This window comes from Oncorhynchus mykiss, chromosome 29 (genome assembly GCF_057628025.1).
Source record: "Oncorhynchus mykiss isolate SJ-2025 chromosome 29, ASM5762802v1, whole genome shotgun sequence".
Classification (NCBI taxonomy): domain Eukaryota; kingdom Metazoa; phylum Chordata; class Actinopteri; order Salmoniformes; family Salmonidae; genus Oncorhynchus; species Oncorhynchus mykiss.
Window position 1 is genome coordinate 19,797,138 of NC_143050.1, and position 16,969 is coordinate 19,814,106.

General features: G+C 45.0%; 1 protein-coding gene across 8 annotated transcripts in view; it reads right to left on the reverse strand.

Moving 5' to 3' along the window:
* LOC110509928 (uncharacterized) overlaps nucleotides 1-11,310 on the reverse strand; it is a 37,737-nt gene extending 26,427 nt beyond the window's left edge. For 2 of the 8 annotated variants that reach the window (XM_036968032.2, XM_036968027.2), the window contains exons 1-2: nucleotides 9,833-10,066; nucleotides 5,726-5,881 (exon numbers count right to left, since the gene is read on the reverse strand). Coding sequence is in view for 1 of the 8 variants with exons in the window: in XM_036968030.2 (XP_036823925.2) it covers nucleotides 9,833-10,077 (245 nt within the window). In the remaining 7 variants the exon portion in view is untranslated. Of the gene's footprint in view, nucleotides 1-5,725; nucleotides 5,885-7,654; nucleotides 7,863-9,832 lie in introns of all 8 variants that reach the window. The other 6 variants (XM_036968029.2, XM_090226756.1, XM_036968028.2 and 3 more) reach the window with 6 other exon arrangements.
* Nucleotides 11,311-16,969: the final 5,659 nt, after the last annotated feature.

The window sequence follows — 16,969 nt, forward strand, 5'->3', positions numbered from 1 at the left end:
AGAGTGTTGGAGGCTTCTTTGTAAATGACATCGCCGAAGTCAAGGATCAGTAGGATGGTCAGTTTTATGAGGGTATGTTTATAGATTTAATTTTGGATTGGAGATGCTTAATGTGAGTCTGGAAGGAGAGTTTACAGTCTAACCAAACACCTAGGTATTTGTAGTTGTCCACATATTCTAAGTCAGAACCGTCCAGAGTAGTGATGCTAGACCGGCGGGCGGGTGCGGGCAGCGATCGGTTGAAGAGCATGCATTTAATTTTACTTGCATTTAAGAGCAGTTGGAGGCCACGCAAGGAGTGTTGTATGGCATTGAAGCTCTATGATGTTATGATGTTTATAATAATGATAATACTACTCTATACTAAAGCACAATGCAAACACACATGCACATAAGGAATGTCTCTTATATGTTCCATATGGACAGCTGTACATTGCAAGTTATTACATGTCCTAAATTATCTCCCTGACTAAATTGGGGTTTGCAAATCAGCTCCATTCCATTCAGATGTTTGGTACAGTAGTTGCAGTGACAAGGGAAAACAAGGCCAGTCAGCTGTGTGTGGCCATGCCCATGTCTGACCTACCTTTGAATGAGTCTCTCCTTTCTCTCTCTTAATCCTCATCCTTTTCTCTTATCCCTAGATACTATGATGCTAAACTGAAACGCCAGTTTTGCCTGTTATGGTTTCACTACTTTTCTTATACACTGAATAAATAACTTAAAGCGCTGCCCATCCATAGGATCTGCTCAATTAATACAATTGTGTGTGCGAGTGTGTGTGTATGCTTGCATGCGTGTGTGTGTGTTTGCGAATGCGTGTTTGGAGTCAAGTCAAATTGAGGTAAACATGCTGCCTTATTATCAGTAAAACCCAAACATTCCGACCCAGGGAACTGGCCTGTGACTTAGTGAATCAGAGTAAACACACATTGTACTCATTGTGTAAAGCAGCCAGAAACACTAATTCCTTCCTTCCTTCCTTCCTTCCTTCCTTCCTTCCTTCCTTCCTTCCTTCCTTCCTTCCTTCCTTCCTTCCTTCCTTCCTTCCTTCCTTCCTTCCTTCCTTCCTTCCTTCCTTCCTTCCTTCCTTCCTTCCTTCCTTCCTTCCTTCCTTCCTTACTGCTCCTTCACTTGTGTGGCCACTCAATCAGCCACACCCCTCCCCCAACTTCTGTGCACTTCATTCTGATGAATGGACAATCGCTCTTTCAAGCAGGGGTTATGGATGGACGAGGGGGGGGGGGGGGGGGGCTGCTCAAAGTAGTCCTTGTGCATAGAGTTGTATGGTTTGTTAAACTCTGAAATCAATGGTTTTTGTTTGACATACATTTTAAAGTGAAAGATCTGAGTCAAAGTGTAATTCCGTTACCGTGGAATTGCCCAAAGCGATATAGACTTTAGGTAGAACAAGAACTCAGAACATTTTATGAGACAAAGTTATCAAATATATGGTAAGAGTGTTTGTGAGGGCTGCAACTATGCATTATAATATCTTGATTCTATAGTGTTCTTCCAAGTTACATATCCAATAATCTAGCACTTCTAGAGATCTATGCTCCATGGATGCATTCTTCACCATAATGTATGTCAGATCTAGTGAGTCTACAGGTACATGTCTGCCTCCAGGCTTGTGCCATTAATGAATTAGGACAACAAAAGGAGGACAGGTGAGAGGGGTAACATGATATCAGCCCTGTGTGTGTTTTTTTTATGTATTAAATTGTTTTTTTAACCTTTATTTAACTAGGCAAGTCAGTTGAGAACAAATTCTTATTTACAATGACGGCCTACCGGGGAACAGCGGGTTAACTGCCTTGTTCATGGGCAGAACGACATATTTTTACCTTGTCAGCTCGGGGATTCAATCCAGCAACCTTTTGGTTACTGGCCCAACGCTCTAACCACTTGGCTACCTGCTGCCCCAATGTTTGTCTATGGAGTGTGTGTGCATGCACGTGTATGTATGTGTGTGTGCACGTGTATGTATGTGTGTGTGCACGTGTGTGTGTGTGTGTGTGTGAGACCGCAGAGAGATTATAGTATGTCAGCACACAGGAAATCTCTCTAATTCAGGGGGTGAGAGGGTGTAGGGGAAAAATAGCTGTTTTTACATCCTCCTTGTGTCCACAGGCAGAGAATAGACTTTGCTTACTCATCTACTGTAGCTGTCAATATACAGCAAACACTGTATACACACATACACTAACCCTCTCTCACACAGATACCAGTATGCAGCACTGTGCATTGTCCCTCACAGAAACATTATGCACACAAACAAATGCACACACACACACACACACACACTTAGAATAATAAAGAATGTATTGTTTATACAAAATACATGATAGATAGACCGCTCATACACTGTATATACAAAAGTATGTGGACATCCCTTCAAATTAGTGGATTAGACTATTTCAGCCACACCTGTTGCTAACAGGTGAATAAAATCGAGCACACAGCCATGCAATCTCCATAGACAAACATTGACAGTAGAATGGCCTTACAAAAGAGCTCAGTGACTTTCAACATGGCACTGTCATAGGATGCCACCTTTCCAACAAGTCAGTCCGTCAAATGTCTGCCCTGCTAAAGCTACCCCAGTCAACTGTAAGTGCTGTTATTGTGAAGTGGAAATGTCTAGAAGCAACAACGGCTCAGCCGCGAAATGGTAGGCCACACAAGCTCACAGAATGGGACCGCCCAGCGCTGAAGTGCGTAGCGTGTAAAATTAGTCTGTCCTTGGTTGCAACACTCACTACGGAGTACAGTGCCAGCACAACAACTGTTCGTCCGGAGCGTCATGAAATGTGACTCGTTTCAGGAAACTAGGCGTATGTTGCGAGTCACTACTTCACTTTCTTTTTAACCAAAATGCGTTTTTTGGCAGAAATGCCTTCTGGAACATGTGAACTTTCATGTGCCTTAATAACAGACTTGTATGCCATCTGTAAATACGAATAAAATTGTTAAATTACGAGCCTAGTTGGATTAGCCACAGAAAAAGACAGCAATCTTCCCGCTAGCCATGATTTTGCTGAGATAATGAATGGGCTGGACATGCCGAGAGATGAGTTCAGATTGGTCTGCAATATAACACACTTCTGTCTATTTGAGCTGGTCAGTATGTGTAGGTAATCCTGTCTAACACTGCTTTTTTTTAAAGTATTGCATAGTAGAACTGCATAAGTGTTGCTCTCCACTTTCTGAAGGACCAAGTTTTGAAATCAGTGGAATTAAAGTATGATAGCTAAGGAGATTGAGAAAACAACTGTATCTGGATTACATCTTCAAACTAAGGGCAACCATGGCATTTGTGAGGCATCCATCCATGATGTATAAGGGTAAGATAGTCTAGCTAGCTACATTTTCAGATATTAGACATTTCTAATTATGACAAAGTCGTTTTCATTTCAAGTTAGTATACTGTTAGCTAGCTAGCTAACATTAGCTGGCGGGTTTGCAAGCTAACATTACATGTATGATCTTATTATTCGTATCTCAAAGCCATTTGCTTTGCTAGTTATAGACTAATGTTAGCTAGCTAACATTGAACCGGGTTGGTTAGCTACCTGCAGATTAATACAGGGTAGTAACATCATGAGTTGGGATTATGGTTCATTGTTGACCTAGCAAGCTAGCTACATGTCTTAACAAAAGACTCCACTATGCAAGTAACCATTTCAATAGATTGTCACTGCGACAACTGTTGATCGACGTAGCTGGTAAATTTGCTCTGGCTATCTACTCCGATTTCAGAGCACTCTCATCTGAGTGTGCCAGTGCGCAGAATAACTGACGAATTTACGAATGCTCAACCCCCAATGAATATGGCCGGTGTCAGTAAACGTTGGCAAAAAAAGTAAATTGCTGCTAGCAGCACAATTAAAGACACCAACGCTCTGGATAACATCAAAACAGCCTAACCAGCTCTGCAAGGGTGAGTAAAATGGTCAGTTAGCTGTTCTCTCATTTGTATCTGGAAGTAGCTAGCAAGCTAGCCAATGTTAGCTTTGTTGTTAGACTGTTGTTGTTAGGACAGAACGCTCGGATCAACCCTTAAAGAGATGGGTGGGGCTAAAGCTTAAGAGGGTGTAAACGATGCTGAAACATTCAAAGGCCCTTTTCTCAAAAGTGAGGTTACAAGTTTATCAATTTTCGAAGCAGAATTACTTTCCCATTGTTCCTCAAATACAGTGTATGATATACCATTTTGTAGCTCTGTGTCTCTGCTTTTATCCAATGTAAAAAACACAATTTCAAATTGCTACTTAAGACCAAATCAAGGCGGTTGGTCACAAACGGGTTTCAATGGCCGAGCAGCCTTACACAAGACCAAAAACACCATGTGCAATGCCAAACGTCGGCTGGAATGGTGTAAAGCTCACCGCCATTGGATTCTGGAGCAGAGGAAACACATTCTCTGGAGTGATGAATCACGCTTCACCATCTGGCAGTCCGATGGACAAACCTGGGTTTTGCGGATGCCAGGAGAATGCTACCTGCACCAATGCATAGCGCCAACTGTAAAGTATGGTGGAGGAGAAATAATGTCTGTGGCTGTTTTTCATGGTTCGGGCTAGGCCCATTAGTTCCAGTGAAGGGAAATCTTCACACTACAGCATACAATGACATTCTAGACGATTCCGTGCTTCCAACTTTGTAGCAACAGTTTGGGGAAGGCCCTTTCCTGTTTCAGTATGATAATTCATTTGTGCACAAAGCAAGATCCATACATAAATGGTTTGTCGAGATTGGTGTGGAAGAACTTGACTGGCCAGCACATAGCCCTGACCTCAACCCTATCGAACACCTTTGGGCTGAATTGGAACACCGACTGCAAGCCAGGCCTAATTGCCCAACATCAGTGCGCGACCTCACTAATGCTCTTGTGGCTGAATGGATGCAAGTCCCCGCAGCAATGTTCCAACATCTAGTGGAAAGCCTTCCAAGAAGAGTGGAGGCTGTTTTCGCAGCACAGGAGGGGACCAACTCCATATTAATGCCCATGATTTTGGAATGAGATGTTCGACAAGCAGATGTCCACATACTTTTGGTCATGTAGTGTATCTCATCTCTATCTGGTCCACATCACACACACAATACAGTATACAGAGTTGCAATGGTCAGCGTGTCTCTAGTGCTTCCTGCCTGGTGCCTGAGATCACCATAGCAATCAATAATGATTCCATTTCCTCCACAAATACCTCTATCTGTACTCCCCCACTACTATTCTACCCCAAGCCGTGTCTCACACATGACCTCTAACACACACATGCAGGAATTCTGTTTCCAATGCACAGAGAGGGAGTAGAAGGAGAGTCAGAGAGAGAGAGACAGCGAGAGAGAGAATGGACATTTCATAAGACAAATGGAGAAGTGTACTGTATAGCTGAGTGAGTGGAGGGTGGAGGAAGGGGGTGGCTCCACATTTCATCTTTAGTATCTCCAGCAGCACAAAGAGAGGGACAGTCAGTCAGTCAGTCGCTTCAGTCTGCAGCCCTCCATCTGTGTCTGTCACCAAGAAGACTGGTGTCTCCATCCATGACACTGTCACCAGAGAAATCACTGTCCTCAAACCTTACTATATCTCCACGGTAACTGGTGTCTCTGTCACCAGAGAAATACATATCCCTCTCCGGGGCAACCTCGGTCTCATACTGTGACCCCCTGCCAGTGTGTGTGTGTGTGTGAGAGAGGAGAAGGAGCATTCTAGTCTTACCTTGCTGCTGAGTGCTGTGAGAGAGAGAGAGAGAGGGGGAGACAGTCTCTCTGGTCCCAGCTGTGTGAAGATGCCACTCACTCAGGGAGAGCGAGACAGCAGCCCACTTCAGCTTCAGTCTGACGTCCCGTTAAACAGAACGGGCATCCACTACCTCTGCTAGCCGGCACACACATACACGCACAGGAGAGAGGGAGGAGAAACCACTGTCAGGTAGGACACAGATGTGAGGACATGAAAGGGGTTATTGTCTGAAAAGAAGGTATGTATTGCCATTCCATTCTTCCATCTTGTCATTCCTCTCTTGTCCTCCCCTCTCCCCCCTCTCTTTCCCTCTTTCTCTCCCGCTCCCTCTCTGTCACAAACACTGTTTTCTCTGGCGTTTCTCCCCTCAGTAGACAGACAAAGAAAGGGAAGGAATGGCTCAGTAGAGAAGGCAGAGAGGAAGAGCGAGAGAAGCGAGAGTGAGGATGGCCCTGCCCCCTTTGACCAACCAGTCGGATTTAATTTATTTTTGCCTTCCTTTCTCTGGCCACTCACATAACGCCTCGTCACATCTCCTATTCCAGCCCCAGTCAACAAGACTAATTCCTGTCTACCTCACTCCTTCTCTCACTCTCTCTCTCCACATGTGTCTCTCACTCTCTACACATGTCTGTCTCTCTCTCTCTCTCTCTCTGTCTCTCACTCCACATGTCTTTCTCTCACTCCACATGTCTGTCTCTCACTCTCTCTCCACATGTCTGTCTCTCTCTCCACATGTCTGTCTCTCTCTCTCTCTCTCACCACATGTCTGCCTCTCACTCTCTCACCACATGTCTGCCTCTCACTCTCTCTCTCTCCACATGTCTGCTTCTCTCACACTCTCTCTTATCCTGTATCCTTGGCAACAAATGATATAATTTACCCCAGAGTCAAGATCAAGACTCTGCTTTACAGAGACACCTTTCCTTCACTGTGTGCTTGTGTGTGTGTGTATGTGTGTGTGTGTGTGTGAGGGCTGCACCTGACTGTCTGCATCCCCCTGCTATTTGTGTGTGTGTGTGTGTACATTTGTGTAAGTCTGTGTGTTTGTGCATGCATACACCAGTTTCTAGGGAAATGAAAGCATAAGGAAGGTTTGTATGCTCTGGCGGCTGACTTGTTTTTCAATTAGCATGTGGATTTCAGTGCAGAGGGACTGTGATTGTGTATCTCTTTGACACTCTCTCTCTCTGTGTGTGTGTGTAGGTGTGTGTGTGTGTGTGTGTGTGTGTGTGTGTGTGTAAATGGCCCTTGAGATATGAGTGTCAATGATATTATGACATTCCCATTATTAGTACCCATTCATTAGTTCAGATGTCGTTATGTGGGTTGTGTTATGTGGCTTGTTATGTGGGTTATGAAAAGGGAAAAACGTCTCAAATCTGTTATTAATTGCATCTCCTATTAATCTGGAAAGATAAACATCTAAGAGGATAAGTCGCCTCTAAACTGTGATGTGGGCCTATAGATGTTCATAAAGAACTGAAGTTCTTAGTCAACTCCTCCTCATCCACTATCTAGATTTTCCCTCCTCCATCCCTTCCCTTCTCTCCTCTCTTCCTATCTCTTCTCTCAAGTCAGGTGCCAGCTCCTGGGGTGAGACTGACCATCCCACTCCTTCAGAATTAGTTTATACTAGAAGACATGTTGGCCTCAGTGACCAACCAGCCATGGTGCAGAATAACACTGAGCACAATAGACATCTGCCAATGGAAGTCATATGCTTTCAAATCTCCTATTTTAGTTGCCTCAATAGACAATAGTCTCAACGTTTGCAGCAATGTTGAGGTTAAAGCAAAATGTCAAACCCTGGCTTTGAACTTTTCTGAAAATGACTCAAGAACAGTAGTGTCCCTCAACCAAAGAGGCAGAGACAACTGATTCCAATACAGCAATAATCCTCACCTGTTACGCTACACTGACACACTGTGTTTGTATCAGCCTGCTGGTGGCATAGCAACCCAGTGCAGATGTGTTTCCCTCTGTGTGGGTGAACATGGCGGAGCCTCTACAGTCAGTGCAGGAACCACAATGATACTATCTTATATGGGGGGGATGAGCTGCACCACCACACCACACCTGGCTCTGATCACACCTAAACAAATAGAACAAACTGACAGAGAGAGAGCTGGGAAAGTGAGGGCTTTCACTTCTCAGCACTTAGAGTTGCAACATTCTGGTAACGTTCTCAAATTGCCCAGGTTTTCCAGAAATCCTGGTTGTAGGATTCTTCCAACTGGGATTTCTGAAAAACCTGGGAATTTTGGAAAATGTACTGACATTTTGGCCCCCTACTTCTCAGTCAGACCTATAATACAACACTATACAAATCAGCCTGAAATACAGACGGACACGGTAGCAAACAGGCAAACTGACACATACATCCTCGACACCACAAACACTGATATGTATGTAGCCTACTGTAGGTAATCCATGTTTTTAAGACAATGTAAAGGCTGATGTTGACCTGAGTTGACACAAAGCAGAAAGCAGGAGATTAATATAAATTGCTTTTCTAAAAATAACTTTCTACAGCTCTGCTCTCCGTCCCCTTCTTTCCCACATCTACCTTCTCCTTCTCTCCAAAATGGAGGCTTCTTCCTCTGTATGCTCCAGAAAGCACAGACCTCAGAGGGGTACTGGAATGTACCACTGCAGGCTTGGAACAGGGGGGGCGGAGGTGAGCGTCTTTTTTTACCAACAGACCAGGTGGCAAGAACACCAACAGACCAGGTGGCATTTCAAAGACGACAACAGTGAAGGAGTGTGTGTGGTTGTGTGTTAGTGAGCGAGTCTGTGTGTGTCTGTGTGTGTGTGTGTGTGCGTTAACGTGTCAGAGAAAGTGTGTCTGGGCGAGTACATCCAAATGGCTGGTTGTCATGGTGATAATCACTAGGAACATGTATTGGCAGGGCAGGCACTGTATGATCTGTGACACTGCAGGGGGTGGAGGGGCTGTTTCCTCAGACAGCCATCACACTGACCCCTCACCCCTGACCTCTAACCCCAGCCTCTAATAACAAATACAAACATTTACCACTAAATTCCTGCAATGAAACACAAACACCCACACAAATCTGACCACCTGGAATCTATTTGGGAGGAAATTAAAACAGACAGCTGGTGTGTGTGCTGAACATTAACCTCATAATAGAATCACCATGGTCAAGTGGTTGGGTGTACTGGTTGGTAACCAGTGGTGGACACAGAAGAAACACACCCTGATGCCCAGAGTGTGTGTTAGGGTGTTAGTATCCACGTGGGTGAGTTGTTGTGGTTTAACGAGGGGAAACAAGGCTATTCTTTACTCATTCTATTTGCAGCCACCAGAGGAGAGTGAGTCACTGTACTGTATAAATACTGCACTAAATGTAGGTCAACGATGCCCAACCATTTTTAGCACAAGGAAGACACCAGCGTCTTTAGCCCACTATCAGGCTCCCTGTCTGGGCTGTGCACACTAGGAAACCCCCTGGCAAGCTTGAATCTAAAAGGCCTGCATTGTCATTAAACTTCTGAACAATACACTGGGTATATCCAATTCATTTTAACCCTATAACCTTTTAGCCTTTTAGCAATAAACTGGCAAGCAGCACTCCCTATCGGAAAGCTTTCTATTGACACTATGTTAATCACCTCCAGCACGGGAATATAATGTTACTATCTCTGTTTTACTACCGTGTCACAGCAACCAAACACACTCATCAACACAGACCAAAAACACTGTTGCTATAAAGTACAAGTCGATGCCTGAGTCTAAACAGAGGCTTAGAGACAAATCAGCTGACTGTGTTTAAGTACAGTGTGTGTGTGGGCCTGTGTGCATATGCATGTGTGTGGGTGTGCATGTGTGTGTGTGTGTGTGTGTGTGCATGCTTAAATGTGCTGCACAATCTGCAGACATAGACAGAATACAGTATGTACACATTAAGCTACAGTTTGTGCATTGTGCTGTAGTCCGATATGAACACAGACTTACAGACATGTCCCAACACACAAACACCAGTAGACGTACCATAACAATATTTGCAAAAAGGCAATTGCACACCTACTGAACACACATACACACATTTCTTGTTTTACCTGTTATTTCCTTTGTTTTCACACCTTGGCTCCTCTCCCTTTTCCTCTGTCCTCCTCCTCGTCTCCCCCAATCCTCTCCTCTTTCTCTCGTCCCTCTCCTCTTCTCCTGGTTTCCTCTTCTTTCCTCTCTGATGCTCAGGCTCTAACACCAGACTGATCCACGTGCAGAGACCGGAGGGGCGGGGCCACACACCGCCATTTAATTCACACCGGCCAATGAGGAAGAAGGTTCTCCTGTCAATCATCCAACATTAAAAGGGGGGGGGACAAAGACAGAGTCGGCAAGTTCGTTTTGCATTGCCTGGTGCCCCGGGTGGGAGAAGTTTGTTCATTTTAGACCATTCCATTGGTCCTTAACTGAAATCTCCTCCCACCTGGGGCACCGGGACATGCAAAACGAACTTCACCAATGAAAGATAGAGGGTGTGTGTGTGGATTTGGAATAAAGCCAACAGAACTAAAAGCTATTTTTAAACCACCACACTGAGGTAGCAAAGACTCCATTTTCTCTCTGGCAGATATTGCCCAAATCATACAGCATCCTCCATACTCAGTAATGACAACTATAAAGCTTTCCATCAATACATTTATTTAAAGAAATGACAGCAATGCTCCTACTGTCCCCTTACTGTATTCAAGTGCTGGAATCAGTTGTATTGTGCTCCAATCAGAGGGACTAACTCTCTCCTTCCATACTGTATGAGACAAGCACTTTACATTTGAGTCATTTAGCACACTATTATTCAGAGTGACTCACAGTAGTGAGGCCATACATTTTAATACTGGTCACCCATTGGCATTGAACCCACAACCCTGTTGTTGCAAGAACCATGCTCTACCAACAGAGCCACACGGGACCCCTTTTTCATCCAAACATAAGATTCACATGCCCTGAATCTTGTCTCGACTACTGCGTGAGCTCACAAAACCTTCCATGCAAAAGTGCCACACGAGAGCAATGAAGTGCCATGGGAAGCTAACGACTGGGACTTCAATTATGTCAGAGGGTAAGACATTACATATGTCACGATAAATCATTTGCAGACAATATATTGGAGGAATATAGATTCATACTGGCAAAGAAGGAGGCTGCACAGACTGTCCTCTGATGGCTGTGTAGAAATGTATGTCTGTGTGATTCATCCGGAGAGAGGTGATTATGTGCTTGGCTCTGGCAGACAGACATTGGAATGAGGGATGACAAATAAGTAGTAGAGGGCGGCTGACCAGGCCAGCAGCACTGGACCCACAGGATGTCAGGTGACTTCTACATGGTCCGGGGGAGGCGGGGCAGGGGGCACTGGGTTTATGTAGGGAGGGTCTTGGTTACATGACTCACAGCCCATACCCTCTAGAGCTGCCTCTCACTGGCCCCTTCTCCTCACCTCACCCACAATCAACCAATACACCAGAGACACAGAGAGAGTAAGAGTAGTAGATAGACACATACCGCCTGAAGGACAGAGAGAGAGAGGGAGAGTCAGTGAAAAACACAGAAGGAGAGAGAGAGAGTGTAGATTCCAATGAGTCCAGCTGACTCCCCTTAGCAACAGCCCCAATGCTGTCTCTACCCTATTGGCCAGCCATCTACTCACAGCACAACCCCAAGTGGGCATATCAACCAATCAGCAGGCCTTGCCGCAGAGCTGGATTCCATTTTCACCATGGAAACTGAACATTACACTCTCCATGTGTGAGTTGTGTAACATGGACCCTTACCCTGGCACTCACACATACACACAGCTTGAATGGTATCTGTCCCTTTCGACCACTTGGCCATCTTGAAAAGCAAATCCAGTGGCTACTTATTTGTATACACTATACATACTGCATATAGCATAGTGGCTCCCGTGCTGTGGCTGCATAATGTGGATGGTGAAATGCTGTGAAATCAGACACAGTATCATGAATCTGTGGAGGTGAATATGGTGTAGTAATTGAAGAATAGATACTTGTAGCAAGAGATGATTTGTGAATGCAAATGAGAGCTTGCTTCATTTACTCTCATGGATTTGTTTATTTTGGTCATCAATGCTAAAGGATGCAAATAGTGTCTGTGTGTGTACACAGGAATGTGGTTCACACAATCATAGACTATTTGAGTAATATTCATAATTTGGTTGAGCTATCTCTTTAAAGGGATACTGCGAGATTTCAAGATGTAGGTAGTTTTCTACTTCCCAGAGTCAGAAGAACTCATGTATACCATTTTTATGTCTCTGCGAGCAGTTTGGAGATTATTGAAGTTAGGATATCATTAGCTTAGCGCAATAGCTTGCAGTCTATCGGTACAGTAGCCAGCTCCTCTCAAAAGCAGAGAAATATACCTTTAAACTACTGCAAAGGTGTGTGGTTGGTCATTTATCGTCTTACAAAGCTATATACAGTAATCAATATTTTATTAATATGTTAATGTTTAATCCTGGCTCTTCATCCCTTTGTGGTTTATGTGTCGGTCTCTACTTGCCTGACTACCCAAACTCCTTGCTCTGGCCAAACGCTACATGACACCCATGGATGTTAGTTTCTTCTCTGCAATCAGTCTGGACTACATCTGATTACATCTGATGATTTCTAGAATGAAAATCCATTTTAGTGTCACATCTGCTCCTGCAACGCCCTCTACTGCTCATCCTGTGTCTCCTTGATCTGCTGCCACTCCACCAGTACTCTCTCCCTCTCCCTCTCTCTCTTTGTGTGTGTGTGATTGTGTGGGCGGAGACAGGTGTGCTGGAGTCAGAGCAGATCCCCACCAGCTGCAACCTGTTCCATAATCAAGACCTCTACAAATAATCAGCCCTGCCACTTCCACTCTGCCAGATTGTAATCTCTGCTCTGTCAGTCTACGTTTCTAGTCATTTGTTACTATTCAGATCCTGTTGTGCCTGTTTTCCTTGCCTGACACTGTTATCCTCTCTGCTACAGTTCTGCCCGCTCTGACTCTGGTCCCTGTCTCCAGTCCCACGTCTCGTCATCCTGCTACTCTGTCCTGGATTTCCCACTCTATTACTCCCTTGGATTCCCCTCCGGACCTGCTTACCCTGTCTCAACCCCTCTCACTCCAGCCTCAGCCTCCGCACCTGGTTTCCAGCAACCCGCCCGAGCTTCCACTGACCTGCACGCCATCTCCCCCTGCATGTCAGGTAACTCCGTCATCCTCACCATTATTGACAGGTTATCCTAAATGGCTCACTTCATTCCGCTCTCCAAGCTCCCGTCCTCCAGGGAGACTGCGTACCTGTTAGTATCCCATGTGCTTCGTCTGCATGGCATCCCCACTGACATTGTTTCTGACAGAGGACCCCAGTTTACCTCCTAGGTATGGAGATCCTTCTTTTCAATTCTTGGTATCAATGTCAGTCTTTCTTCTGGATATCATCATCCAAACCAACGGCCAGACCGAACTGGCCAACCTAGAGATGGAGACTGCCCTACGCTGCGTGACTTCTGCTAATCCTTCCTCCTGGAGTGCTCCCCTACCCTAGGTTGAATATGCCCACAACACCCTCACCAATGCTTAATCAGGTATGTCACCCTTTGAGTGTGCTCTGGGTTACCAACCCCCCCTTGTTCCCCGCCCAAGAGGTTGTGGTTCCTTCTGTCCAGGACCCTCTGCGCTGTTGTCACCGTACCTGGAGGAAGGCCCAGGCTGCCCTTCGTGCCTCCGACAGGATCCAATCCCAAGCCAACCGTCGCCGGGCCTCAGCTCCAGTCTACACCCCGGGTCAAAACATATGGCAGGTCGAAGGACCTGCCATTGAAGGTGACATCAAATAAATTTTCCCCCGCGATTCATTGGTCCCCTTGAAATTGACTGTCATTAACCCCTTTGCAGTGCGCCTGAACTCCCAGCCTCTCTCAGGATCCATCCTACCTTCCATGTATACCTGATTTAAACATTTCTGCTCCAGTCCCGTCTCCTCCTGCAGCAGCTCCTCCACCCCTTCGGCTCGTAGATGAATATCTATAACATCTGGCGGCTTATGGACGTGCTCAGTCGTGGCTGGCAGTACCTGGTGGACTGGGAGGGATACGGGCCTGAGGAGTGATACTGGGTTCCCTGCCATTACATTCTGGACCCCTCCCTCATACAGGATTTCTATACACTGAGATTAACCTGGTCAGGTGCCTGTAGAGGAGGGGGGGGGGGTACTGTCACATCTGCTCCTGCCGCCACTCCCCCAATACCCTCTCCCATTCTCTGTGTGTGATCCTGTTGTGCCTGTTTTCCTCTCTGCTACAATTCTGCCTGCTCAGACTCTGGTCCCTGTCTCCAGTCCCACGTCTCGTCATCCTGCTACTCTATCCTGGATTCCCCACTCTACTACTCCCTTGGATTCCCTTCTGGACCTGCTTACCCTGTCTCAACCCCTCTCGTCTCAGCCTCCGCACCTGGTTTCCAGCAACCCGTTCCCCTGACCTGCACTCCATCTCCCCCTGTGTGTCAAATACCTGTTGGCTACTTAATCTCAGATTCTCGGCTGAGTCTGCTCTTGGGTTCCACTCCCCATAACATTTAGAGTGGTTCTTTCTGTCCAGGACCCAGAAACTGTTGGGTTGGGCCAGAGCCAGAACACAGGTGGGTAAAGGGGCATTTTTTTAAAATTGTCATTGGCTTTGATACAGATTAGTTAAAAAAAAAACACATTTGACACATCACCATAAACGACTTCAATGACGGAAGTCTCAGACTGAAGTATGTAGAGAACGATATAGATGCGGAAGAATTCCATTTGAGTCATCAGGCAAGGTCTCTATCCCTCTAGTTGTCTATACCAATCATAATCCTCTCGTATTCCTGCAAAAGACTAGTTCCACAAATCGCTGACTCCTTAGCTGGTGTCTGATATTGAAGGAGTTTCCCCTTGAAACCCATCATGTCCGTGGCAATGAATTTGGTGGTTGATTGTCTATTGTGGGTGGGCAGACAATATAAATTATATTCAGCCAGTGAGACCTGGCGATCATTTGTTTGGCTGCATGTTTTGCCGTATCGGATATGTAAGGTTTGTTGGTGCTCGTCCCGAGGGAATAAGTATAATAGGAAAATACAGTGCCATTGGAAAGTGTTCAGACTCCTTGACTTTTTCCACATTTTGTTACGTTACAGCCTTATTCTAAAATGGATAAACGAAATAAAAATCCTCAGCAATCTACACACAATAACCCATTATGATAAAGAGAAAACAGGTTTTTACAAATGCATTAAAATGACCCTTTGCTATGAGACTCGTAATTGAGCTCAGATGCATCCTGTTTCCATTGGTCATCCTTGATATGTTTCTACAACATGATTGGAGTCCACCTGTGATAAATTCAATTGATGTGATTTGGAAAGGCACACACCTGTCTATATAAGGTCCCACAGTTGACGGTGCATGTCAGAGGAAAAAAACAAGCCATGTCGAAGGAATTATCTGTAGAGTTCTGAGAAAGGCTTGTGTCAAGGCACAGATCCGGGGAAGGGTACCAAAACATTTCTGCAGAATTGAAGGTCCCCAAGAACAAGTGGCCTCAATCATTCTTAAATGGAAGAAGTTTGGAACCACCAAGACTCTTCCTAGAGCTGGCCGCCTGGCCAAACTGAGCAATCGGGGGAAAAGGGTCTTGGTCAGGGAGGTGACCAAGAACCCGATGGTCACTCTGACAGAGCTCTAGAGTTCCTCTGTGGAGATGGCAGAACCTTCCAGAAGGACAACCATCTCTACAGTACTCCACCAATCAGGCCTTTATGGTAGAGTGGCCAGAAGGAAGCCACACCTCAGTAAAAGGCACATGACAGCCTGCTTGGTGTTTGTCAAAAGGCACCCAAAGACTCTCAGACCATGAGAAACAAGATTCTCTGGTTTGATGAAACCAAGATTGAACTCTTACGGTGAAGAATGGGGGTGGCAGAATCATGCTGTGCGGATGTTTTTCAGTGGCAGGGACTGGGAGACTAGTCAGGATCAAGGCAATGATGAAAGGAGCAAAGTATAGAGAGATCCTTGATGAAAACCTGCTCCAGAGCTCTCAGGGCCTCAGACTGATGTGAAGGTTCACCTTCCAACAGGACAACCACCCTAAGCACACAGCCAAGACAATGCAGGAGTGGCTTCGGGAAAAGTCTCTGAATGTCCTTGAGTGGCCCAGCCATAGCCTGTATTTAAACCTGAAAATAGCTGTGCAGCAACGCTCCCCATCCAACCTGACAGAGCTTGAGAGGATCTGCAGAGAAGAATGGGAGAAACTCCCCAAATACAGATGTGCCAAGCTTGCAGCGTCCTACGCAAAAAGAATTGAGGGTGTAATCGGTGCCAAATATGCTTCGACAAAGTACTGAGTAAAGGGTCTGAATACTTATGTAAATGTAATTTTTTATTTGAATAAATTAGCTAAATGTTCTAAACCTTCTTTTGCTTCGTCATTATGGAGTACTGCGTGTAGATTGATGAAGGAAAAATTTGATTTAATCAATTTTAGAATAAAATAGATCAGTGACGACAAATATGAATTTAAATCATTTTAATTTCAGGCTGTAACACAACAAAAAGGGGTCTGAATACTTTCCGTAGGCACTGTATAAAAAGTGAAATGTTCCCTCTGTTTCAAATCTTCTGAGCTTTACTTAGAAAAACAAAACACATGTAATTCATGAATTATGTACAGTGCCTTGCGAAAGTATTCGGCCCCCTTGAACTTTGCAACCTTTTGCCACATTTCAGGCTTCAAACATAAAGATATAAAACTGTATTTTTTTGTGAAGAATCAACAACAAGTGGGACACAATCATGAATGGAACGACATTTATTAGATATTTCAAACTTTTTTTAACAAATCAAAAACTGAAAAATTGGGCGTGCAAAATTATTCAGCCCCTTTACTTTCAGTGCAGCAAACTCTCTCCAGAAGTTCAGTGAGGATCTCTGAATGATCCAATGTTGACCTAAATGACTAATGATGATAAATACAATCCACCTGTGTGTAATCAAGTCTCCGTATAAATGCACCTGCACTGTGATAGTCTCAGAGGTCCGTTAAAAGCGCAGAGAGCATCATGAAGAACAAGGAACACACCAGGCAGGTCCGAGATACTGTTGTGAAGAAGTTTAAAGCCGGATTTGGATACAAAAAGATTTCCCAAGCTTTAAACATCCC